The 26,569-nt window shown below is 41.5% G+C and overlaps 1 protein-coding gene across 2 annotated transcripts in view; it reads right to left on the bottom strand.

Moving 5' to 3' along the window:
* Positions 1-26,569, bottom strand: part of pappaa (pregnancy-associated plasma protein A, pappalysin 1a) — a 114,918-nt gene that overhangs the window by 32,253 nt on the left and 56,096 nt on the right. For both annotated transcript variants that reach the window (XM_061698279.1, XM_061698280.1), the window contains exons 11-14: positions 10,532-10,642; positions 9,805-9,940; positions 8,339-8,552; positions 3,366-3,540 (exon numbers count right to left, since the gene is read on the bottom strand). In XM_061698279.1, coding sequence (XP_061554263.1) covers positions 3,366-3,540; positions 8,339-8,552; positions 9,805-9,940; positions 10,532-10,642 — 636 coding nt within the window. The remainder of the gene's footprint in view (positions 1-3,365; positions 3,541-8,338; positions 8,553-9,804; positions 9,941-10,531; positions 10,643-26,569) is intronic.

The following is a 26,569-nucleotide window of genomic DNA, read 5'->3' as shown; positions in this document are numbered from 1 at the left end:
TGCCTGAAGAGCTCAGAGACAGAATTGTAGCAAGGCACAGATCTGGCCAAGGTTACAAAAACATTTCTGCTGCACTTAAGGTTCTTAAGAGCACAGTGGCCTCCATAATCCTTAAATGGAAGACGTTTGGGACGACCAGAACCTTTCCTAGACCGTCCAGCCAAACTGAGCAATCGGGGAAGAAGAGCCATGGTGAGAGAGGTAAAGAAGAACCCAAAGATCACAGTGGCTGAGCTCCAGAGATGCAGTCAGGAGATGGGAGAAAGTTCTGGAAAGTCAACCATTACTGCAACCCCCCCACCAGTCGGGGCTTTATTGCAGAGTGGACCGACAAGCCTCTCCTCAATGCAAGACACATGAAAGCCTGCATTGAGTTTGCTTAAAAACTTTTTTTTTAAAAACGCCTGAAGGACTCCAAGATGGTGAGAAATAAGATTATCTGGTCTTATGAGACCAAGATAGAAATTGTTGGCCTTAATTCTAAGTGGCATGTGTGGAGAAAACCAGGCACTGCTCTTCAACTGTCCAATACAGTCCCAACAGTGAAGTATGGTGGTGGCAGCATCATGTTGTGGGGGTGTTTTCCAGCTGCAGGGACATGACGACTTGTTTGCAATCGAAGAAAAGATTAATGCGGCCAAGTATAGGGATATCCTGGATGAAAACCTTCCCCAGAGAGCGCAGAACGTCAGACTGGGCATAAGGTTCACTTTCCAACAAGACAATGACCCAAAGCACACAGCTAAAATAATGAAGGAGTGGCTTCAGAACAACTCAGTGACTGTTCTTGAATGGCCCAGCTAGAGCCCTGACTTAAACCCAAATGAGCATCTCTGGAGAGACCTGAAAATGGCTGTCCACCAATGTTCACCATCCAACCTGACAGAACTGGAGAGGATCTGCAAGGAGGAATGGCAGAGGATCCCCAAATCCAGGCGTGAAAAACTGTATTCACTCAAAAGGGTGCTTCGACTCAATACTGAGCAAAGGGTCTGAATACTTACGGCTGTGTGATATTTCACTTTTTCTTTTGTAATAAATCTGCAAAAATTTCAACAATTCCCTTTTTTTCTGTCAATATGGGGTGCTGTGTGCACATTAATGAGGAAACTAAATGAACTGATGAATGATTTTAACTTTAACTTGAAATGATTTTAGAAAATGGCTGCAATATAATAAAGAGTGAAAAATTGAAGCGGGTCTGAACACTTTCCGTACCCACACTGTGTGTGTGTGTGTGTGTGTGTGTGTGTGTGTGCGTGTGTCCGTGTGTGTGTGTGTGTGTGCGCGCACGCCCGTGTGTGTGTATGTGTGTGTGTGTATATATATATATATATAAAACAAAGGCATTGATGTAATTATTTAAATGAATGACTAATGTTAAGAATGGGATAATTCAATTATTACATCATTTTTCAACTTTATCGTAATCTTTTGAATTAATGAAACTAAATATCTGTTTTGTCAGTTTTCATTCCACTGCTTTTACTGATGTTTTAGATTTTTGCCTTGGCATCGTTTCAGTACTGTATGGAGGTCTAGTATCGAACTCAGAATTTTGGTATCGTGACACCACTACTGCACATTATACTTTGCAAGTGGGTTCATCCTAGTGAAAATTTACATCTGGTACCTGTCACACGCATGACCTCAAAAATGGTCTCAGCAGCCAACCAGTAATGTTTTAAAAACCCAGCCCCCCGAGCCAGTTTATCTTAGCAACTTGAAATTTGCTAGACATGTCTACCATGGGTAGAACCACAAAACGTCTCATAAACGCAAGCCTGGAAAATACAAAGGACGTCTGCCATTTTGTTTTAACACAGCCATTTTCGGCTCATTTTGTCCAATTCAAAAATAAACTCTTGGAGATTTTGTCTGATTGCTACTAAATTTAAAGCATGTATACCAGACATATGGGTGACGGTAAATTGTAAAACGTTTATGCTTTCGTTATTGCATTTGGGTGGAGCATGGCAGTGAAGTTTGATGACTCGCCGTAAAACACACATTTCTAATAACGCCACAAGGTCAGAGTTTGCCCAAACGTCTTAAATGTGCTGAAGGTTTGGCCCTGAAGCGACTCATAGATGTATACAGTGTTCATACAATAACTATATGATTTCCTTCAAATAAGACTTTCTCCACTTTCTCCACACATCCCTGCTCCTGCCACTCTGAAAAAGCATAATTTAGCACTAAATGTATTGGCATTGATGAATAGCCACAAAGTGTGCTGTCAATCAAACCCTAATGCAATTAGCAAGCGCGCTCGGACTCAATGGGGAACTATTGTGTTTGTGGATGTGCATGTGGATGTAAATGCGCCTCCACACTCCACTCGTGTAATTATTCCCATGTGGGGCCTCATGCACAAGTACAGTGCAGACCGGGTCACTGAGCAGAGGACACATTGGGGACGGCTATAAAGGACACAATCCTGACTAAAGTCTGGGAAAGTCTGCTCACTTTTCTAATTATGTGTGTGTGGCTGCACATAAAAGCTACATTGGATACTTTGTTCTCTTATCTCATTTCTCATTCGATTGTCTCACTTCAGTGTGAGCCATACTTAGGGATAAAGCATTTATATTGGCCTTTACAGCATCTTGGAGCCAGTCCAAAAGCTTTACGGCATGGTGTCAATACTCCTGTTTGTTTATTTACTTGTGAAGTGCATGTATCTGAATGTGTGTGTGCCTGTTGTGTGTATTGTGTGTGCGTGTTGTGTACGTGTGTGCGCGCGTGTGTATCTTGTTTATGCAGGGCATTGAGTGCAGTTTCCCTTATGCGTGTCGGTTCCGACATGCAAGCGTCTTTTATGTGCCGGCGCAGCAGCAAATCTCTGCTCTTGAACAGTGGCTTCACTGTGACTGTGTGTGTGTGTGCGTAAAGATGGAGCAAGCAAGTGAGGGAGGCACAGAAGGAAGGAGAGGAGGGGGAGCAGACACTATGCGATGATGTCATGGTCCCAGCGGAGGGGCAGCCGCACAAAGTGACTGTCTGAGGTGATGGCGCAGCATTCTCGGCGAGGGACTAAACAGGTATGGGGCGCTCTCGCGTGTGCATCGAGGAGGCGTCGGGCGAACATCTCCCTTGCTCCTCAGTGTTGCACTTTGTCTCCCTGGATGATGTCATCCCCTTCCACCCTACCTCACCCACCGCCGGGGACCGGCCGTGGCACTGGCAGGTGACAAAATAAGTGCAGAGGCAAGCAGAAGCTCACTTCTGGCCATTTGTGTGCTGAAGTTTGCATCGTGTGTGCATTCACAGTGGCACGCATGTCCCAATACACTTTGTGTACATTTATTTTGCACCGACTGTGTGTGTGTCCGTCTGTCTGTCTGTGTGCGTGCGTGCTTCACCTGGCTCTTGATGATGTCATCATCCTGGTGGATCTGCAGGACGTATCCTGAGTTGCAGGAGATAGTGCAGCGGTCGCCGTTGTAGAAGTGGCGGCCGGCGTTGCTGCACTTGAGCTCTGCATTGCGGATCAAGGGCTCCTGGCAGTCGATGGCTTCGCACGAATAATGTACACAACTGCGAAAATGGTGGGGTGAGGGTGGGGTAAAAAGAAGGTGAACGAGCGAAATTCAAAGTTAAAAACGGCTTACATTTAATGGCTGAAATAACACCGCAAAATGTCAGCGACCACATCCATCCATCAATGTCTGCTTTACATATCAGATCGATAAAACACATGGAGACAGAAGATAGCCATATTTGGCATGAAAGGGAGGAGGGGGAGTGGGGGCTGGGGGTGAAGACACAATGTGGAGTGACATGTGTGAATGAGGAGTGACAGTATACAAGGACTGTGTTGGCGTTTAATGCTCATGGAATGCCTGGAATGCCCGAGATTACCATATAGGGGTCCACACAGAAAGTGTCAGTGTGTCTGTGTGCATCTGTCTGCGTGTGTGCTGGTGTGTACGTGTGTCCTGAGGGCAGAAATTTCATCGTAATTTTATCTCTTCCTCCATTTCTGTTTTACACCCTCTCTTGTAGCTGTAATCTTTCTTGTTTAAGTGCTTTCCATTGAATTACGGGCTTCTTACGTATGTGCTGTATGTACGCACCCATCCCTGATGGTTCCACCCTGCCACTGACAAGCAGGAGAATTTATGGTTCATTAATAGAATAAAGCCATATTAAAAATAATAATAATAATAATCAAAAAAGGCACGGAAAGGAAAGGTGGCGCTATAACAATACAATCGAAGTCAGAACCTTAAGTAGAGTAATCATTTTTGCATTCCAACATGAAAACTGGTGAATTAAGACGAGGGGTAAGAATGAATGCGGAATCATGTTCGAATATAGAGGTAATGAAAAAATAAAATGCACAGAGAATATAAATATAAAAAATAATACAATACTAAAATGGGTTTCGCATGCTTAACAATGATTTTAAGTTAAAAAAAACATGCCAATGGTCCCAATCTTCTTACGTTAAACACTATATTTAAACTTTATTAAAAATTATTATTAAAATTCAACAAAATGCCAAATAGAGCAATTGAGGACTAATTAAAGCGGAGGTTCCTTAGTTTCTTTGGTACTGGAAATCCTTTTGTCGTAAATATGAATTAACCAGCCGGTGTTAAGGCTCCCCTTCTGCTTTTCACGATGAAAAGTGCATCGTATGACACAATACTTAACCGTAGACTGCGGTGAAAAGAGGGAACGGGAGAACGGTGTGGACAAAGTGACGTTTAATAGCTTTTGCTGTCGTTAAGGACTCAGGGTGGAGGGGGATGAAAGAAGATGTGTGTGTGTTAAAATGTGTCTGAGAGTGTGTGTGTGTGTGGGGGGGGGGGGGGGTTAGGTGGGGGGGGGGGGTGCTTCAAGGATGTGGTGTTTTTGGAGTGTTGCAGGAAATGTGGATGAGGGAGGCAGCACCAAAGCTGGAGGTACCCAAAAGTCGGACAACTTGGCGGAGATGACAAATAGTGTTTGGGGGATGGACATCGATGCTTTCAAATCAACAACAACAACAACAAAAAGATCAAAATGACACCTCATAAATTGCACAGAACCACATTCATGTGTGTCCTCAGTTCAGCAAGCACAAAGGAAACAAAAAAACTTCTGTGCCTGCGTTTTTGTTTTTGTCTGCTTTTTCTTTGCTTTTTGGTGTTTTATTCGACACTTATTTCCAAAATGATGGCCGACCTCATGAAGGGGTGTTCAGAGAACAACTTTCATAGTAAGAGAGGTTTTACTTTTTATTGGTTAACTTATTTTTACACTTCGTAATTAAACATTCTATCATGTAATGTGGATTACAGTTTAAACTTGAAAATGAAAAATTAGGACTATTATGGAGAAATGCGGAATAACAAGAACCGAGGCAGACTCGGAGGAATGAATAAAAATATTGTCAGTGTAAATAAAACATAAGGTAATATAATCTTATATCGTCATTTATAACACGCAGTCAATAACTCCACACTTAAATTCACCTGAGACTGTTTACATGCCTCAGTCTTGCTGTTTTGGTAAACAACAGAGTTCAAATTGACGCAGAAGCCTATGTGAACAATAGCATCTGTGAACTAAGATAAGTAGTCACTACCCTTTTTTTCCTGGGTTTCCTATCTGAGGGAGGCGTTTATTTCCAAGTCTGAAAGAAAATCTAAATTGTCTTCGACATTATTGCTTTCACCGTATTATCATATTAATTGAAAAAAAATGCCTTTTTTATTTTTATTTTGGCAAAATTTTTGCATGTGTTTTTAGTCAAATCAGCATGTGTGTTTGTTTGCATCCGATGCAGATAATGTGCGCCTGGGCGCAAATGGTGCGCATGTTGATATACATGCCAGAGCAAGGCTCGCTGCACCGACACCACCCAGCTTAGTACAGACCGGTCTGCCAAATAGGCAAACATGCGATGTCTCCTTTGGCTTCCGTGTGGCGGTTTGGTGACTGAGGGCTCTATTTTCAGTGATGCAAGCTTCATTGTCATGCAAGCGCGAATTTGTGCCCATAGAGATGCGCTTTGCAGAGGGATATCTTGGTGCACAGAAAGTCATTCTAAACTTAGGCCTGCTCATACCACATCTAAGTTGTGGTGCAGCGATCTAACGCGATTTTGGTGAATCTGATCGGTGGAAATGCGGGCAAACAGATACGTGAGGTCCTCGGGCGTGTGTGCTGGATGACAGATTTATTTCAACAGGGGGCCTCCAAACCTCTTAATCATTGCAGAAATCAATTAATTGAATGCATTATTATGATTATTATCATTATTATATTTTGATAAAAATAATTACATTTAAGTCACCTGCAATTTTTCACCAGTCCATTCTGTATTTAAAAAAGGTATTCCGCAAACGGCCAATGCTCCAGTCGCGCACGGGTTGCTGACTCCTCTTCCCATATATGGCGCCACTATGCAAGATTATTTGCGCCACTTTTAAAAAGTAGACAATAACCCGCTTCAATTGGACAGGATTGAAGCTGGCTGTGGTGCCACGTCCACTAAAGTACCCAAACCGATTCTAGCCCACCACCTCCGCGGACATGTGGGGTGGAGCAGACGTATTTCCTTCATAAATATGTGAACAGCGAACCCTCTGAATCATTGTAAAAAGCAATTCATTGAATGCATCATTATTATCATCATTATTAGCCCATTTAATTTTTTTTTTTAAATCTCCCCACTGTCCAGCAGGCAGCTATGGGTGGGTGTTTCGTTTATGAGTGGGGTTGGATTAATGAGGTCGGCGGACATATTTAAGTCGCCCGCGGTTATCACCGGCTCATACTGTATTTAATCACTTTGTCTTTTGCCACACCGGCCAAGTGACAATGCTCCGTCATGCACAGATCATTCTCTCCATCCTTGCAAGAGTGTCATTGCGCCTCACTTATAGAGAATGAATTAAATAAGATACTTTGATTGGCGGCGAATAAAGTCAGCTGTGTTTACGACCACCGACCAGACACATCCGCTCACTGGCGCAAACACACTTAAATACGTCAGCTAGTCCGACACACGTCTGCAAGATTACGAGAATCTGGTGTAACACGCCCCCTCGCAGAGTTACACCACGCACCGCCCCAGATTTGCTCTAGTCAGTGAAGTAGAGGCCAAAGTCTTGAATCTATTTAGATGTTTTTGGCACATAACAAATGAAACAAACAGCTCTAATGCGGGCCCCACAACTTAGCAAACAAGCGTCCTGCGTGGATTTTGATGTTTACTCGCAGAATTTGGCATGGCAAAATCGTGTGAGCTTATGTATGTGTGTATGCATCATCAGTGCGAGCAGTTGCATGCGTGACAGCGGTGCGGCAATCGGGTAAACAGTGTGAGTTGCTTTGTGCGTGCAGTTGGGTGTCGTGCTAGTTGTGGTGAGTGACTCGCCAACCAAAATCTTTTAAATCAAAAAGGTACCAAAACTCAGAATGGACAAATTTTACTGCTAAAATCTCATTGGTGGTCCAATAAACACCCTGGAGGAATGACATCATCAACACTTGTCAGTGTTTAACTTTGATTTGAAGTGGCTGGCTGTATCACATGTTGGCTTTCCATGCACGCACGCACGGACGCACGCACACACACACACACACACACACACACACACACACACACGTTTTTAAAACAAAACAGGTAATAATTCAATTTATCTCAATTCAGCGACACTACTGTTCACACATGGACATTAAATACTAAAAACAGTGCCGAGCCCATTAAAACTATAATGCAGCACATAAACAGCCCTTCAGATGAAGTAAAGTGTGGAGATGTTACTTACTCTTATTATATGTGGAAATGGCATCTTTAAATATATAGCATTCAAGTAGATTCGGACAAGTGATCGCTCTTCAGCGATGTGTGGTCCATATTCAAGTTCCGGCGTGCTACATGACTTATTAGTTAGTTTGTTTTGTTGTTGCATTTTTAGAAATACAGTTTATTCACATATACATTTTTTTATTCATATTTTCTCAAATGCCAATTCCAGTTATGTGATTTTGTGGGGAATCAAGACATCTGCTCTACTAGACTTTGTTGGAGTTTAACAAATAATTTCTGGTAAGGGAACATTTGTCAGTCAAGGATGTATAAACAAACTTCACAGTGAATACAGGCAATGTTGAGCACATTCGCAGAATTGTGTCTCAGATTGATTTGAAGTAAATGAAGCATGTCTGATTCCTGTGGTATGGCACGCCATCACTTGGTATAAACACATTATTACATTTACTAATTTTAGCCAGAATACAATTGTATAGTAAAAATGATGGTGTAATAATAGCAAAGTTTAACAAGATGGAATTGGTTTTATTATCTGTGATATGTTGGCACATTTTGTTTACACACCTTTGACCGGTAGGGTTGTAGATCTCATTGCTCTGGCAACCGCTGATGGTGATGGGGTCAAAGGACTGGAAGGAGCGCAAGCCGACGCCGGAGATGGCCACCAGGCGGGAGGCGAACATGACCTGGATGGACTTGGTGTGGTAGAAGGCCACCGACAAGTCGTGGCTGACTGGAATCACCAACGGGTTCGTACGGCAGCTCAGTCGCCACTCGCCTGTGAGGAAGAACCGAGAAATGCTTTGAATTTTGCTGATCACATCCAGATATTTCTACTGGATCCAATCTAACGTGTTTGTTATGCTGACAGCGCTGGCTCGGGAGCGGAAAGCGAAGGCAGAGATCTTCACTCGTGACGTAGACAAGCTCGAGAAATTTGAATGACCTGATTTCAGGCCTCTCAGCAGAGGAAAACGTCTGGAACTCAGGAATGCATGGACGATTTTAAGTCATATGTCACATGTTTACTGAGGCACAATAGAACCAATATTACATCCCAAATACAAGAAAAAGTCGGTTGGTAAAATACGGCACCTTTAATATTTGGTCAATGTAGAAATTGTTTTGCGACGAGTGAACCTTATATTAAAATAGGATTTGCTACCAAATTAGCAATCTGGATCAAATTAGGATTTTTCATGATTTGACATTATGCAATCTGAACATTCATAAAACCCAATAGTTTGCATGTGTTCGAAGAGATTTGATGGAGATACAATTTGTTTTTAGTTTCCCTGGAAAATAAGAATACTGTAAATATTTCTTATCATTTTCCATGGGGAGCACGATGGAAAGCATGCATGTTATGATAATAGAAGACACTAAATTGTCCATAGGTGTGAATGTGAGCACAAATGATTATTTTTCTAAATGTACCCTTGTGAGTGGCTTCCAGCCAGTTGCCAAAAGTCAGCTCGGATAGAAAATGGATGGATGGCTATTTTTTGTAGCAGTGGGAGATTTTTTTTTTTATTATATTGGTAGGATTGTTGGAAGAATATATATCTTTCATAATAAATTTCAGGGTTGATATATGGCAAACTTTAGACAGGAAGTTCCACTGAATGGACACACACCTCATTGGCGGAGGGAACAGGACAAAGATCCAACAAAATTGGCTTGTTAGAGCCACCACAGATTCAGCATTTATCTGCTTGTGCCTTTAATAGAAAAGCCAGCAAAACGGGATATTACCACAATCAATTAATTTGATAAGAGGCCTGAAAAATAATGATCTGACAGTGAGTCTTTTTTTCCCCCAACACAACAGGGGAGGAGAAGTGAGTGTTTTGTGTTAAACTTCACACTGTTGTTCCGTCAATGTGGAAAACATAGTTGGTGACCCGACTCTAACACTGGGAAAATTGCTGGGTGGACTTTATCCCCCCATTCTGTGTCAGTGACATTTGATGTACAGTATATACCAAATATTGAGAAAGAAAAAGGCCCATATATATGAAGATTCTTACCAAGACTATGGATTCCTTCTTTGGTGTCCACAAGCTCAACGGTGATGTTACACTGAGTCTGGTCTATGTAACCAGTCCCGTCAGCCGCCAGATGTATGATCACCGCCGCCGCCACCATTGGATGAGAGAAGTGGGCCTGGTTAAGGGAAGATGAGACAAGATTTCCAGTGAGTGAAAGTGACTGCGCGATGAAGTGTTTTTCCCCAGGTATATTCAATTTGCTTATATTGCACCATAAATGCATGTGACTGTGTTATGAGGTCATATTTTCTTATCTATTTTCTTTCTCTTCTGAGCCAAATCCTAAAAGGTAATGTTTCGCAAAAACAGGGTGTAATATTGTAATGTCTAAGGCTTTAAGCTTGTGTACTTTATGTTTAAAGAAAACAACCATTGTAATGAGGACATGATGTAATATTGCACCGTATGGTGTCCTGGTTTAGAATGTGATAGACCAACATACTGTATGGCAACCACATAAAACTGATCAAAACTGACAATTCATTCACTTGTGCTGCCCTATCTTTCATGCTAACATAACAGTAGTCTACAATAGTAGGTTCATGAGATACAGACACACTGATAAAACACTGATTTTAGGCTTCTTTTTGTATTTTTATTTCATGTTTCCCACGTGTATTTCCATTTAAAACACTGAATCCAAATCTTGATTGACTCAATATGTTGTAGCACTGTCAACTGATACATTAAATCCGTCTGGTTTTACCTTGAGCCTGTAGTTTGGGTGTCCCCAGAGAGTCTTGCGGGCCTCGTGACATGGGAACCAGGCATATTGGGAAACCCCGTCAGATAGATCAAACACCTTTGACTGACAAGTCTATGAAAAGACAAGAAGAGGGGAATAAAAAAATGTATTACTTTTTTGAGTAGTAGGAGTAGTTGTAGTAGAAAAAAAATATTCCTTGTCATTGTACTGATCCGTACTATGGTACTGATCATTGTACTGATCAGTACTATGGTACTGATCCATGGGCCATTTGGAACTGGGCCGCACAGAGAGCCTGAACAAGAAATATTTTATTCATTATAAAAGTCTGAAATAAGTTTGATTTTGAAAATGCCTCTGTACACACGTCAAACGGCTCGTCTCGGTCACGTCATACGGTAGAAAAAAGTAAGCCCACAAACAAACAAAAAAAGGAGTAAAAAAACAAATGAGAGCTTCTTTGGCAAAATGAAATACTGAGACAGAAGAAAAACCTGCAACTTCCACAAAAAAGAAAGCTGTATTTAAGAGACAATATCAACAGTCCTACTTCATATACAAGTTCATAGGCTACCGGTGAGTCTCACGCACCAAGCCCGCTCTGCAAAATATGTGGTGTCAGGCTCGCAAATGAGTCAATGAAGCCTTCAAAACTGCTTCAGCACATAGAGAAAATGTGAAAACAAAATCAAACTCCCTCTCTTTGTGAAGCGGGATATTGTGCAATGACGGTGACCAAAACAAAATTACGGCAAGGACTGGACATAAGTAACACACTTTGGGTGCCATTTTCTCCCATTACCCCAAGATGGGACAGGGTTGTTGAAGAGAAACAAGCACAAGGCTGGCACTAGTTACAACAACTACTGCACATTCAGTGTAATGGTGAGTTGTATTTTCAGTTATTTGTGTTATATTGTGGTGTGAATGTGAGTGTGAATTGTTGTTTGTTTATATGTGCCCTGTGATTGGCTGGCGACCAGTTCAGGGTGTACCCCGCCTCTCGCCTGAAGATAGGGCTAGGATAGGCTCCAGCACGCCCGCGAAACCTAGTGAGGATAAGCGGTACGGAAAATGAATGAATGAATGTTTTTATTTGTTTCAATGCTGGTCCATCAAGATGTTGCTTTACATAAAACCAGTCCATGGCGCAGACTGTTTTAGTTGCTTTTATAATGTCACACTACACTTGTCCATTACAAGGTGCTAGAGTGTTGCCACAGTTCCAAATTTACTGGTGCCTGGTTTACAAGGAAGTGGGGTCAAGGGGTCCACCTAGTCTTGCATGTCAATATTTGCTATAAAAGGATGGTGACGCAAAGAAAATGTTGAAAAAAAATCATAGATTGAAAAGAAAGAAAAGTGACAGCGAGAAAAAGGTGACAAATGGACACAGTGACTGAAGAATAGCAAACACAAAGGTGAATGGAGGGCAGATACCCAAGGACGGCCAGTTTCGCCTGCTGCCCTGAGCTAGTGAAATGGGACACCCGTAACTGGAGATTTTTGCTCAGGAGGCTACTGTAAGATTCTGCCACCGTGGAAAAACTCTCACCACCCCGACCACCCACCTGCCCATATAGCTGTCCCCTGAATTTGTTGACATGGACTATGTGCTCACTGCTGATACATCAGAAGTGAGAATTCCGATGAGAATGCAAATGCCGTTTTGTGGATAGAGTCCCACGACACTCTGATGCAACCGGACAATTTGTTTGTCGTTTGATAACTGCTGTGGAGAGTGCAGAGGTTACATGTAAAACAGCTTAAATCCAATCATTTGAACCACAAGACGAGAAAGCAACAATTACAACCAAACCCCTTGGTCTTAACGCAGAACACGTATGAATCCATTCTGATTCTTGCAAATAGAGTGGTACCCCTGAAGTTCAACCCCTATCTGTTCCTTGACACTGGTGGAACGTTGATTGGGTCGACTTTCACAACAAAGTTTCCCAGACAGATCAATTATAATGTTCCAATGTACAGTGTAGCGTTTCACTTTCTTCCTCCCACCCAGTTCCAGTCTTCAATACAGTGTTTTTCGAAAGATGGTTCAATACCTCTCATCTAATCTTAAAGCCATACATCCATCTGTTTACCTGTCTATCCATCATCCCATCCCAAAGACTCCCCAGTTGGTCCATTGTTTCCTGTCTGCCCAGCAGTGGCCTTGGCTCCAAGTATTATTTTCGATAAGACTACATTTTAGGGGGCACGGTGGAGCGATAGAGTGTCAGCCTCACAGTTCTGAGGACCGGGGTTCAATCCCCGGCCCCGCCTGTGTGGAGTTTGCATGTTCTCCCCGTGCCTGCGTGGGTTTTCTCCGGGCACTCCGGTTTCCTCCCACATCCCAAAAACATGCATTAATTGAAGACTCTAAATTGCCCATAGGTGTGACTGTGCGTGCGAATGGTTGTTTGTTCGTATGTGCCCTGCGATTGGCTGGCAACCAGTTCAGGGTGTAACCCGCCTCCTGCCCGATGATAGCTGGGATAGGCTCCAGCACGCCCGCGACCCTAGTGAGGAGAAGCGGCTCAGAAAATGGATGGATGGACTACATTTTAAGATCACCTTTCCAGTTATACGTCCATTTGTTTCAGTCGCAGTTTAGTTTGCTTTCAAATTCGCTATATACTGTATATTTCTGAGACAAAACAAAAACTGATGATCTCTGCTTCAAAGCACATTGTTACTGTAGAGTCCAAAGCAAACCAAAATATTGAATGTCATGTCAGTAGTATCTCACAGGTTTACATTTCTATAAGAAACAGCCCTTGATATAAAAAAATAGAGTTTGCAAATAAAATTTTCAATTCTACTTTCATGAAATGTGCCATTCGCAAGACTGACCACTATGGCCATCCCAATCACTTATAAATGGATCATCAATGGACAAAAACTTAATTATTAACAACTGGGCTATACACTATTGTCCACAGATTTATCTGAAGTTCTGGGGGAAAAAAAACTATATTCTGTGCACACCCAATACCATTAAGAACATGCAGTGTGTTAACCTAAGAAGCTTAATTTGATACAGTAGTGTTGTAGTAAGATGTCGGATCCTTCAAACATGTTGCAAGGAAACCTTCCTTAGACTCCTTTGAGCCATGATCAGGTATTATAATAAGACCAAAAATGTGTCCCGGAGGACAGTAAAAATGAACGTTTGTTGATGAATACGTCGAGGGGAGGGCTACAGAACCCCACAGACATTTATAGAAGTCCCTTTTATAACAGGTTGAGTAATAAACCACATGGAAACAATTATTAATATTCCAAGGCTACTTCAACCAATTTACCATCTGTGAAAGCCAAAGTCTGCAAGACTGGACAAACATCTGCTTAGTAATGTAGCTATTATTGACAAATTTGAGGCAGGTTCTCTCTGTAGTGCGTTTGCCATGAGTCTTTCACTCAGCAGAATAAAAAATAAGAAAATGGGGAAAAATACATGGGTTGAATGAAAACCAGATGCCTTTAGCTCTATGACAGTCAAATTGTATCAATACTGACCAGTCAGCCCACCCCTGGAGGCAAAAGTAACTGTCAAAGGCATTAGTAACTGTATCTTTGTAGGATGTGGTATTCAGGGCCAAGGCGGCTGTTCACACAAAAAAGTTACTGGCAGGCAAAAGTACACAGTAGTTTGCATATGAGTGGTACAACACCAAAATTGTCATGATCTAACAAGGCAAAAAAGGAACAAAACATTTTGCAAAGAATATGACGATACAGATATTTGCCCTCCATCAAGCTGGGTATTAAGAACCACCGCCTGCTACCAGACCTTTCAATTGATTGCTTGATTAAAACAGTCATACTATCACAGCAGGAGCAGTTGAGAAAAGACAGTACACAGAATATTTATTGTCTCAAGGCAGGCAGAGACAAGGGAAGGAGACCGCAGATATGGATGATTTAAAATGGCATGCACAGTGCAGTGTTGTACCAGCAGTGCATACTGATGATGCCCGAGGGATCTCGCTGCTTGTGACGTGGAGCTGGGACATAAAAGCAATGATGGAGAAGGGAAACGTCTTCAGCCTTACAGGAAAGTAAACCATGAAAGCTTCCAGGGAATTGTAAGAGTTGTCATAAGGAACATAAGAGGGAGAACTCCCCAAGCAAATATACTGTACCATAGCCATGTTCTTAGGCCAATTGTAAACCAATGACTTAGACACTAAAAGTATCTGATCGTGGCTTAAATGTTTTCAGGATTATGCCTAAATGACTTCATTTGACAGAATTCTGGAACTGCAACCTTTATTCATCCTGTTCCTTTACACAAGATTTCCTTATTACGTGCATATTGAAAGAAATTGACACACACATGCTAGGGGATCCAGTCTTGAAACCTAACATCCAACTCTTTACGGGTGTAGTAACAGGACTACACCCTGGACTTGCCGCCAGTCAGTCGCGGTGCGATGGTGAATGGGGCATTGAGTGTGAATCGATCTTATGCCAGCTGTGTGGAAGTCATCTATGTGAACCACCGCCCTACCAATGGAATGATGAACGAATGAATGAAACAGTCAGCCAACTGTCAGCAAACATTTTATTTTTTTTACTACGAGTGCCTCACTTCTGCTGACACAAAGCCACGTCCGACTGTCTTAATTGTGTCACCAGTTTTCGAAGTATCTAAACAAACCATCGTGACTCACTGCTGCATGGAACGTGTTTTTCCCTCTGCTGGCCACATGCAAAAGAGAAAGCCAGCGACTCTTCTGAGATCAACAGCCATTAATCTTCCAAAAACTTTACTACTGTCATCACAGCAGGAACAACACGTAGTGAACGACAGCACCGAGTTCACATTCCTTGAAAAGTAATTCAATAACCTCCTGTAACAAATTCAAGGATTTCACCAAGTAGAAATATCCAATCAAATTTCCAATTCCAGGTGTCAACTCGGAACAAAAACCCCACAGCAAAAACATGTGGTCTTAATTTGCACCAGCTGGCTGGCCAGACAACAGCCCAAATGACCAAATCTTTAGGCACCCACTAGTGTTTGTTAAACATCACTTTAGCTAACAGCAGCGTTAATGTGGAGCCAAGGGCCAATGGAAAGGAAGTCGAGCAGAAAAAGAGATGGAGAGGGCAACTGCCGGACTCGTTACTCTGAAATTTTGCAGGCTTAAGAAAGTGTACAGTTAGAGTGAGGAGTAAAGATTAAATTAGGAAACACTTGGTAAAGACAGAGTAATGGCCATAATAATGACTCCTACAGAGTGATGTACTGAATTTCCGGGCACGACAAACATCCAGGTAGAAAATGAGCAAACCCTGCCTGGCTTTCACTCTTATTAGGAAGCCTTCAGACTTTGTATTCAACTCAATCAACCCTGACAATAAACACAAACATGAGGTCATTTTTTTCACTTAGGTCCTATTTACTGAACTTGGCAATGAAAAGAAGCAACACGTAGTCCAGAGAAAGTGATTGTTTTCATGTTGGCAAGCCCTCTCCCTATTATTCTATGCCACTCCTAAGAAAGTCAATAATTAGGGTACTTGCTGTGATATATTAACTAGACTGTTTGCTGTTTGTGCCAACGACTTAACAAATCACTTGTAGAATCAACATGAACTGAGTCTTAAGTATGTATTAGCCAGGTACAATATGTTCGTCAGTATGAAGAACAGGGCCAAAACCGTCTAATCAGTGTACAGAAAAGAGAATGCTGTGCTACCCAATAATCTTTCCAGGAAGGGTTTTACGGAGTTGTTTGGCCTCTTCAAAAGTAAAAAACATAGTCATTGTCCTTCACTTAATTTACTGTGCAGAGATATACAGTAAATGTTGTGATTATGTGGTATGAGAAATAAGTTGAATTGACTAAAATGTTCATAGATTTCAAAATTCTGTGCATGCTATTGCCAGTTTACACAGTTTCTTTATGCAGTACTTGGTTTTCTTTAAGGATACCTACTGGCAAAGGTGGGTACTAAGGCGTTACATTTACTCAAGTAAAATTTTAGATAAATTGTACTTGTCAGAGTAGTTTTAATGCACCATGTTTTTTACTTTTACTCGAGTACTTACCTTAAGAAGAAACAGTACTTTTACTCCATTGCAATAATCTATTTGCCGCTCACTACTTTCATTTATCAATAATTGCATGCACGATCTATTTTAGACTTTCGTTTTCGACTACCGCATCGGGAGCCGTCGTTCCAATGCACCATGATTACCACGGTGATGATTAACTCAAGCCGGCACTCTGGTTTCCTCCCACATCCCAAAAACATGGATGGTAGGTTGACTGAAGACTCTAGAATTGCCGGTAGGTGTGAATGTGAGTGCGAATGGTTGTTTTTTTCTATGTGCCCTGCGATTGGCTGGCGACCGGTTCAGGGTGTACCACACCTCCTGCCCGAAGATAGGCTCCAGAGAAACCGGAGTGCCCGGAGAAAACCCACGCAGGCACGGAGAGAACATGCAAACTCCACACAGGCGGGGCCGGGATTTGAACCCCGGTCCCCAGAACTGTGAGGCCGATGTGCTAACCAGTCGGTCACCGTGCCGGCTTGAGTTAACCATCACCATGGTAATCATGGTGCATTGGAACGACGGCTCCCGATGCGGCACCGTCTGTATGGAGTTTCCATGTTCTCCCCGTGCCTGCGCGGGTTTTCTCCGGATACACCGGTTTCATCCCACATCCCAAAAACATGCGTTTCACATTACTACACATAACTTAATTTCGGAGTTTATTTGTTCTACTTTCTTTGTACGTATGAATTTCTTGGGTTGTTCCCACAGCTGGTGAAATTTTCATGTCAATAGCACCTTTGGAAATACATTTAATGAGAAAAATGGTGACGTGTTAAATACTTATTTCAGCCGCTGTACATAAGTAATATTTCTGGTCAAAATGCCAACAAATCAAGGTGTCAGACCCCACACAATGCGTGAGCACCAACACTAAAGTGGTTGTCGGGGAACTGTGGAGTGGGACGCCTGTGAAAAGAATTACTAATACAAATGTGGGCATGTGCGGGCACAGCTGAGGCTGGGCACAGCAATCATCATGGCAAAGTTTTCTGTCTTAATTTAAAAGCCTAACCAAGCAGCAATGGTTGGAGGGGATAAGATGGAAGGAAGCAGAGAAATAGAAAATGTTTCTCTGCCTCTTTCATCAGGCTGCAACTGGCATTGTGGGGTTTGGGGTTAGGGTTGGTGTACAAATATGTAATGTTCTATGGTTTTTAGGCTTGCTCAAAGTTGTGGTTGTTACTAGGATGTCCACATCACTTTTTTTTTTTTTTTTTTGCACCCGAGTCCAAGTCTTTAAGTATCTGCCGATACCGAGTCCCGATTAGATGCATACAACTACCAAAACTCAACTTCTAATATTTAAAAGAACAACAACAAAAAATAAATAAGTAACAAGTAAAATACTGATATTAAAAAATAGAAATAAAAACAATATATATGTAGAAAATAGACATAATTTTGGTAATCCTAATTGACCTCAAACAGGGAAATTTCAGTCTGATTACATGTCAGACTGATGATTCTGATCGCTGTTCCTGCTGTGCGTGACTTGGCCTCTTAGGGGCAAGCGTGGTGCGATGCATGCGCGTTTGCAGTAAAAAAAAGAATAGAAGAACGTTGCGATAGAACATTAATTTAACTCCTTTTTCACAGATTAGGAAGAATATATGCCCGCGAGTATTGTTATATTATCTGTCTATATGTGTTACTACAGAATTTGTGGATAAATATTCCTTATTTGAAGGTAAATCCCACCCGTGATCTAATGCTAATTCTAGCTAGCCTGTCAAAGGGAGTTTCCATTGACTGTTAGCATTAAACTGACGATCATGTGCGTCTTGTATTTAAATATAGTGTGTGCAATTATTTTTGTTGCGTGTTTCTTTTAACAGTAAACTGCAACAGGGCTGTGATTGAACAGTTTAAAGTATGTTCAGGAAGGGCAGAAACTGTTTGTGCGTAAATGCCATGCACGCACACACAAACACACAATCTGCGTGTCACTGTCTGTCACTTATATTATACCGGTACTAAAAATACCCTGACAAGTTACATTGTTTAAGATAAAACAAAGCTACTACTGCTCAATTTGGCAAGATCTTTGTACTTTTGGATTATTTTGTCACTGTGTGACATTTAAAATGTTAGAAAATGAATAAAACCGATCTTTTTCACCCAATCTCGATCAGCTGAAAGTTACCCGATCGACCCTAATTTTCGATCATGTGTTTGGATCGGAACATCCCGAATTGTTACTACAAAAATATCAAAAAATTTGAGATAAATATCAACCAGGTAAAGCTCAAAATGTAGTCTTTCATACCAACTATACACCAAATTTTCTGTTAGTGGTGATTTTTTTCTGCTTTTTGCACTTATTGAACAATAAATCCTCTTGCCTCAGCACCTCATGTTTCAGAGAGGAAAACATGTTTTAAAAACGACTGCTCCTTTACTATATTAGTTTACAATTATTTAAAAAACATGATAAATTGTGTTTAATCTAAACTGTTGTAGCCCTTATTTGCTAAGATTGAAAAAATAAGACAGGATAAAGAACCTGGTATTAGAACATGGTTGTATTTTGTTAGCTGGTTAGCCAATCTAAGAGGAATTACAAATATAATTAATAACCGTTGCATCTTTGATTGCATTATATGGCTAGCTTTTGTTACCAACTTAAAAAGGTTTTTGCAGAACAAATAAAATTGAATATAGCCACTGTAATTTTAATATGGCAAGCAGTGGCTAGAAAGAAATTAATGTGGTATTAAGTTGAGCGAATATGTTTTTCATCAGAACAAGATTTTCTTGCTTGACAACTTAAGGAGAACTGCAACATCATTTAAACTTAATAATAGCTAATTTTAACTCGTACCCAATGTATACTGTCAGCAACAAGTGGTGTTTTAGTTTACTATTTCAAGACAAAAACTAACCTACCGTATAGACATTTAGATTTTGTTAACAGACATTTTGAAATAAAGTAATTATTTGTTGATAATTAATTTGCCCTTCTCTAATTTTTGTGTATGTGTTCATCTTCATCTTGTTATGAGCAGTGTGTGTGATTTGGCGGCTGTGCTTTAAGTGGATTGGGGCCACATATACAATGTAGTTTAGAGCCACCAAATTCCTAGGTTGTAGTCCGCATTTCGCCCACAGCTGGGATAGGTTCCAAGTGGTAGTGAACGGATTAATGGTTCTTCAAATCAGCCATTGGTAGTGCATCGAGTGTAGATTAGCTTGCGACTCAAAGCTGCAATCCCGTTTGCCATGCGGTTGACCAGTGACCAGTCCAGGGTGTAATCCAACTTCTTCGCCCTAGATTAGCTGCAATAGGTTTCAACTCTCCACAAGTGGAAAGGAGGGATGGATCCTAAAATCATATCGGGATACAGGACATTGCAGAGGTTGGAAACTGTTGACGCAATGACAGTGAAACGTATTTACCACAGGTATGTTTTTAGGTCTATTTCTCGCATTCTTGGCAAACATACATACTATGAATTTGAAGCCTGAGCAGACGTGAGCATCTGCGAGGCATTTGTGGAAGGAAAGAGAAAGAACAAGCAACAGAGAGAGAAACGAGCGCCACTTTCCAAGCACCATCCCATGGTTTACCGGAATGCTGGTGAGGGCCTGGTGTGTGAGGTAATGTCCTGTCACTCAGTCCCACCCATAGCCACTGAGGCCCACCGTCTCATTGGTGCAAGGCTAATAGCGGTGACATCAGCGGCCTGCTGAGAGTGAGGCCGTTAAGCGCTAACGAGGCAGGGCAATTATGCAGTTTACCTAAGCCCGTCTCATCAGGAGAGACTGGGTGGTAAGGGAGCGTCGACCGCACTCTAACATATAGGAATCGGTGAATGTGCGATGGCGGCAAGTTGAAAACAGATGGGTCTGCTGAGAGGATAAATGTCCCTCAGTCAGTGGTCCCCTGTGTTGAGTAGAACAAGGCCAAAACCTTGCATATTAACAGCTTGAAAATGTTATATGGGGTCAACAGTGCCACGAAAAAGAGCACGCCGACCGCACTGAGGTTTTTGCATGGCAGAGCCACAATAATAATTGAAATGGGAAAAGCAAAAGGGAAAAAGGAACGCCATCCCAGAGGTTTCTTTTTAATGTTACCACACGCTTATGTCACTGGCATGCTGCCTGACGAGGTCTGTGCGGTTTGAGGGAATGTTGGCGAGGGAGTCCATGCCAAAGGCGCTGGCTTTCCTCTCCTGTTGAAAGCGGCAGCCCGGCTACTGTTTTTTTTTTTCTTTGGTTGTTTTTTTTTTTTTTTTTCTGAAATGTGTGTATCTGCTGTATCTGCTCTGCAGTAGCCTCTACACACTTCCAATTGCTTTTTTTTTTTGGGGGGGGGGGGGGGGGGGGGGCTGTAAAACAAAAGTGGGCCACCTATTTTCTATCACAGCATTTGTTTGCTTGACCTTCAATTGGGATTACACAAAAGCTTCAAAGTTGAGGTTTGTGATACCCTCTGTTGGTCTCAAAAGCCATTCTTTTATATAAATATAGCAACACCACATGCGTGCACACAAACAATTGGGTATTTCAGAGGTAAACGTTTACCATTCTGAGACATACCAACAATTTAGATTAAGGTCAGTAAAAAATTAGTGTTGTACTACTGGAGATTGTTCATGGTCTACTTTCAATTGAATTTTAACTTTTGGTCTTTCCCTGAACAGGACCAAAACTGCATGGGACTATCCATCCATGTTCAAACCTTATGGAGAAAGGTTTCTTCAACGTCCCTTTGCATCTCGGGAACAGAGTTTGTGTACTGATTTTTTTTTCATACAATTTCCTCAAATTGTGTCGATTTCTACAAATGCTATCACATAAGCATCACCTGGTCTTAGCCTTGAGTTGATCTTGTTAATATTAAAAACAACAAAAAAGTCTACACCTGAATCTGTTGACTCTCCATACTGACTCCTCTCACTTCTACTCTCATCTGAGCAGTCATGAGGTGTAAGCTGCTGGGGCAAGGGAGGCATGGTGTGATGCACCAGTCAACACTTTCCGTTCACTAGTTCCCAGCCGTGACCAAATCGAGAACGATGCTTCTGTAGGTTGTGATGAATTTGACAATACTGTATGTAAGGTTGTTTGTTCTTAACATATGAAGATGGGGTAGAGTAGCCAAATATTGTGCTTAAGTAAGAGTACTGTTACTTGACAATAATGTAACTCAAGTAAAAGTAAAAAGTAATCCTCCCAAAAAATTACTTGAGAAAGAGTAAAAAGTACACAGTGAAAAAGCTACTCAAGTACTGAGTACCTGGTAACTTCTGATTTTTTTAATCACAGCATGAATATCAATAAAAAAATATAAGAAAACAAAATGTGAATGTGCAAATTCTGATATTGTTGTGTGTGTGTGCGTGTGTGTGTGTGTGTGTGTGTGCGCGGAGTGTGAGCGAGATTATCACGTACCCCAAGAGACAGTTGTGATGAAATAGGGCAGATGTGGGCTAATATGCACAGCCAAAACAACAACAAAACATCTGCACTTCACCTCAAGGTGTTTTCCCAAGTTAGAAGCGGGCTGGCCACGTTTGGGCAGACAGTGCCAGACAAATACTACAATACACGAAAGCTGTTGTTTTTCTTCATCTAAATGTAAACACAAGTTGCGCGCCGTCAATGGTAACGTTGACCTTCCCAACATGGTCGCCACGTAGGTAAGTCGATGAGCCGGGCTGGCGTATCAAGTGTTAATACCTATGCCCGGGGAGCCCAATAGAAGACGTTGGGTGTGGTCATGTGACTAACTTGTGTCGTTTGAATGGTGAACTAGACTTGAACATCACAAGCGCTTAAATTGGCTTGGAGCAAACAGAGACCGGCGCGGAAGTCGAAGTCATAGTCTAAACCAGATAAGTCGTGCACAAAATAGTTGATAAATAAAAGTAGCGAGCGGCATTTTGATTATTGTAACGGCGTAAAAGTACAGTTTCTTCTTAACATAAATACTCGAGTAAAATTAAAAAGTATGCAGTATGACAACTACTTTGACAAGTACAATCTTTCCAAAATGCTACTTGAGTAAATATAACGGAGTAAATGTAGCGCGTTACTACCCACCACTGGATTCAAAGAGTCATCATCAGGTGGGAGACCATTGTACACTTCAGTTCTTCAGTTCGTGCCATTTGGAAGCTCTGGCCTGCCCGCAGCACACATCTACACCCTCAGCATAAATGACCAGAGGACAAATGCTTTCATATCTGATCTGACTTCATCTTTTAATTCTAGACTCACCCACTTGTCCCAGGAGCTCTCTTGCCTCACAATTGATCTTAATCTTCCCCAACACCTTCTTCTTTTCATACCCATACAAGTGATCACATGGAGAGGTATGATGGTGGCTAACGTGGTCTCTTGTTTTTGCATTTACGAGCTCTCGCTTGAAGTGCTCGAACATCTTGCTCTTCATATTGTTGCGCATTGACACATCTACATTGTAGAGTGAAAGACACTCCTAAATCACTTATCTCTCAAGGACTGACTGTGCTTCATCCAACAGACATTGTGGTATATGACGTCATTTGCAAAATGATCTGTCAGCGCTGATGTTGACTCAATAAGCCTTGTGAGACGGTCCCTCAACTACTCATTCTATAATGACTGTGTGGCATTTGAAGGAGCGCCACGCTGACTGTGTATTGATTCTGAACATCTTGCTTTGCACTCTGTTTGGGTGCCTCATGTCCTCACCTTGCTTGCACCAATCACACTTTATTTTGGCTAGGAGAAGCCCACCCACAGATGAACATAGGCGCTTCGGTGATGATCCCTGTGACCCTTTGTCACGCAGAGGCTTCTGGGCTGGAATTTCAGAACTTGAGCACTGAGCAATGTCACTTTGTTTGTGTGTCATGTGGCTTTTTCATGCTTCTCTGGAGATAAGATTAAGATATAACATGACTATTGTATGTAATGATTCCCCGGTCCAGCTTGTCATGGAGTGGTGGTGTAAACATGACCAAATTTGTCAAGCCCTGACCACTTTTTAGCTTTGGATTGTAAAGTTTTCCAAGTTCCTTCGTGGGGCGGAGGGGGTACTACTGTAGAGTTCCAATAGAAGAGAGGCATCAGCTATTTAGCTAGGGTGGGCCTATTGGATCTGAAACTAGCAGTGTTGCAAATATAGTCAAACCATTCATGTAAGTAGCTAGTTAACTAGCTAGCTAGTTACCTTGTCAGAACTGCTGGTCATGGTGTTAATGCAAGATAAAACTAATTTGATAAATGTTGCTGTGTTATGCTTTTTTTCCCTGTGACAAGCAGCTGGATTTATATGAGTCGACAAAAATTGAGTTACAGTTCATGTTCACATTTGCATTCATTTTATTGTGAGCTAGCTAATAAACGGTGCAAAATTAATTCAGCTAACACTTCTTTGGACGAGTGAATAATGTTGAGTATGTAAGATCTTACCTCAAACAAAGTGTCTCAATGCAGCAAGGAATTTTTCAGTGACATGAGTGTGTGGAAATGTAAAGAGCGTTTTCGCACATCACTGGGATGTGGGCCTGACTGATTGGGAATGAGGTATGATTTGTTGAATCACTTCAGAAAACAACTTTAGAGCTCTTTTATGGTTTTGAGAAGTGTTACATTATTTTCCAGTTCATAATGAAATGACAGTACCAATTGATCAATACAGTTCAGGTAACTAATGGAAAACATACATTATCAACGTTTGTTTCTCTTCACCGACAAACCCTTTTTTACCTTTGAGGTGATTTAAGTGTAGCCTACTTGTAATTTGACTGTCCATATCTGGTCTCTGTATGAGCAGCGCTTTCATTTAAGCCTAACATTAAGGCTCTTTGACGATTTTGGAAAATTGACATTTAAAGAGTCGAAAATTGGCTGCTATCCTGAATTTTATATTAAAGAACAGGTCAAATCAATACATCTACATCATTTATGAATTTCTTGATTCAAATAGTCTCAGAAAAGGTGTATCGTGCAGCACATGTGGGCCATACTATTAAAAAGATCATTTCCAGCTTGGTTAATGGTAGCCAAGCCATTTTGGTTACATTACTCTCACAATTTTTTTCCAGGGGCACCCGAGCTATTTTTTTCCTTTTACATTTATATGACAAATCCAGTGAGAAACAACCTTTGCTCTCCACAGTCACAGAACTGCTCTACATGACCCAACTATACAACACCAGTTAACATTACTTCTTTTATTTTGTTTGGACAAGTTAGTTTCACACCCAAACTTTACTAAATTCCAGACGTATATTAGTTTTCACTCTGAACCATTACCTGCTTTCAATGACAATAACAATTGCAAAGATTCATTCATCTTCCGTACCGCTTATCCTCGCTAGGGTCGCAGGCATGCTGCAGCCTATCCCAGCTAACTTCGGGCGAGAGGCGAGGTACCCTCTGAACTGGTCGCCAGCCAATCACAGAATTGCAAATATTATTCCATTATTATTACAGATCATTCCATGCAAGCCTCATGCATGTGTTTGATACCTTGACACGGATGAACTTCATATAGAAACACTTTCTGGCAGTGCAAGAGACCTCAAATACTATCCTCTTCTGTTGCCCATGTATAATTAAGGATGGTGTTCTCAAGGGATGCCCAAGGGGGTTTCGTCAGAGATTGCCTGGGCAGCAAACATCTCAGGAGATCACCTGCCTTGCTGTTTCATTTGAAACTGCAATGTGCACAAACCCTCTACATAAATGCAAACAGGCATTCATGTACACACGAATAGACAGATTAGTGGTTAGTACTCAATCCCTCTCAAGTCAAGCGCCATATTCGAAGGCTTGGTGATGAGAGAACATTGTGTTCCACTCCATGATGTCAACAGTAGCGTATTTCATTCCCCAGTGGAGTTGAGGGTGCGCTTGTGTGACAGCTTGATCTTTACAAATAACATGAACCACCTGAGATTCAATGCTAGAGCTGAGCTAAACACTGAACGGGATCGTTAATGTAACATACATTCTCCGATGTCCATGAAGGGTTTCAGTGGACTGCTCATTCCAAGGTGTTTTACCACGAGAATGGTAAACAAGAACCATATCCCTGAAAATTTTAATCAGCAAGATTATCTCCAGCAAACACAGAGAGGACTGTCATTCAAACTAACTTATGGCCACTAACTCCATCTGTCAGCGCGTCCAACTCCTTTCATTACGAGATGCCATTTCAAGCAGCATGGAATGCATCATTGCTGGAAAAGCATGGAAAAGGTGACAAAAAAATAAATAAATTGTAAGGGGGGTCTGGGGGTTCCCTCGAGTCCCTGTAGAGATTTTATTATTATTATTATTATTATTATTATTATTATAACATAAATTAAGCAATCCGGAAAACTCTAAAGAGTACAATAAGGCAAAAAATATATATATTCTTCACGCAGAAAAACGTATTTACACCGCTCAAGTAAATGTTGATGTACAAATTTAAGATTAAAATTTTATTTGCCTCATTTCTTTGCTTTTTTGTTCTGGCCGACAACTTGAGCGAGGCCCATCTCCACCTGCGTCTGATGCCTGCTTCACGCTGTGCCACATGAATAGCATCCTCCTCTTTAAGCACTCTCATTCTGGAAAATAATTGACTAAAATCATTGTCTGTTTCACTTCATTTTTCAGTATTGCCACCTTCAACGGCTAATCCCAAATGCATCCTCCAGGAAAATATTAAGTACAATATTTTTCTGTTTTTATTGGCCACTTCTGAATTTGAAGTTAATTCATTCTGTGTTGTCCCTAATCCCTAACATCACTCCGTCGCTTGATACATTTAACATTAACATCCGTAAACTAATTAGATATTTGTAGGCACGTCTCCTAATTAATACAAGATGTACTAGCGGATCAACTCTTGTCGCCAATAATACGTGTGCTTTGCGGTTCAGCTGGGACCGCAACCAGGGCCACGACCCGCAGCACCTCAACGCGAAAATACAAAAGACCAGCGCAACAAATACGAAACTGGCTGATCTGATGAGCAA

The sequence above is a fragment of the Phycodurus eques genome, chromosome 15 (genome assembly GCF_024500275.1).
Source record: "Phycodurus eques isolate BA_2022a chromosome 15, UOR_Pequ_1.1, whole genome shotgun sequence".
NCBI lineage: Eukaryota > Metazoa > Chordata > Actinopteri > Syngnathiformes > Syngnathidae > Phycodurus > Phycodurus eques.
The sequence above is the reverse complement of the archived record's forward strand: the minus strand, read 5'-3'. Positions and strand labels throughout refer to the sequence as shown.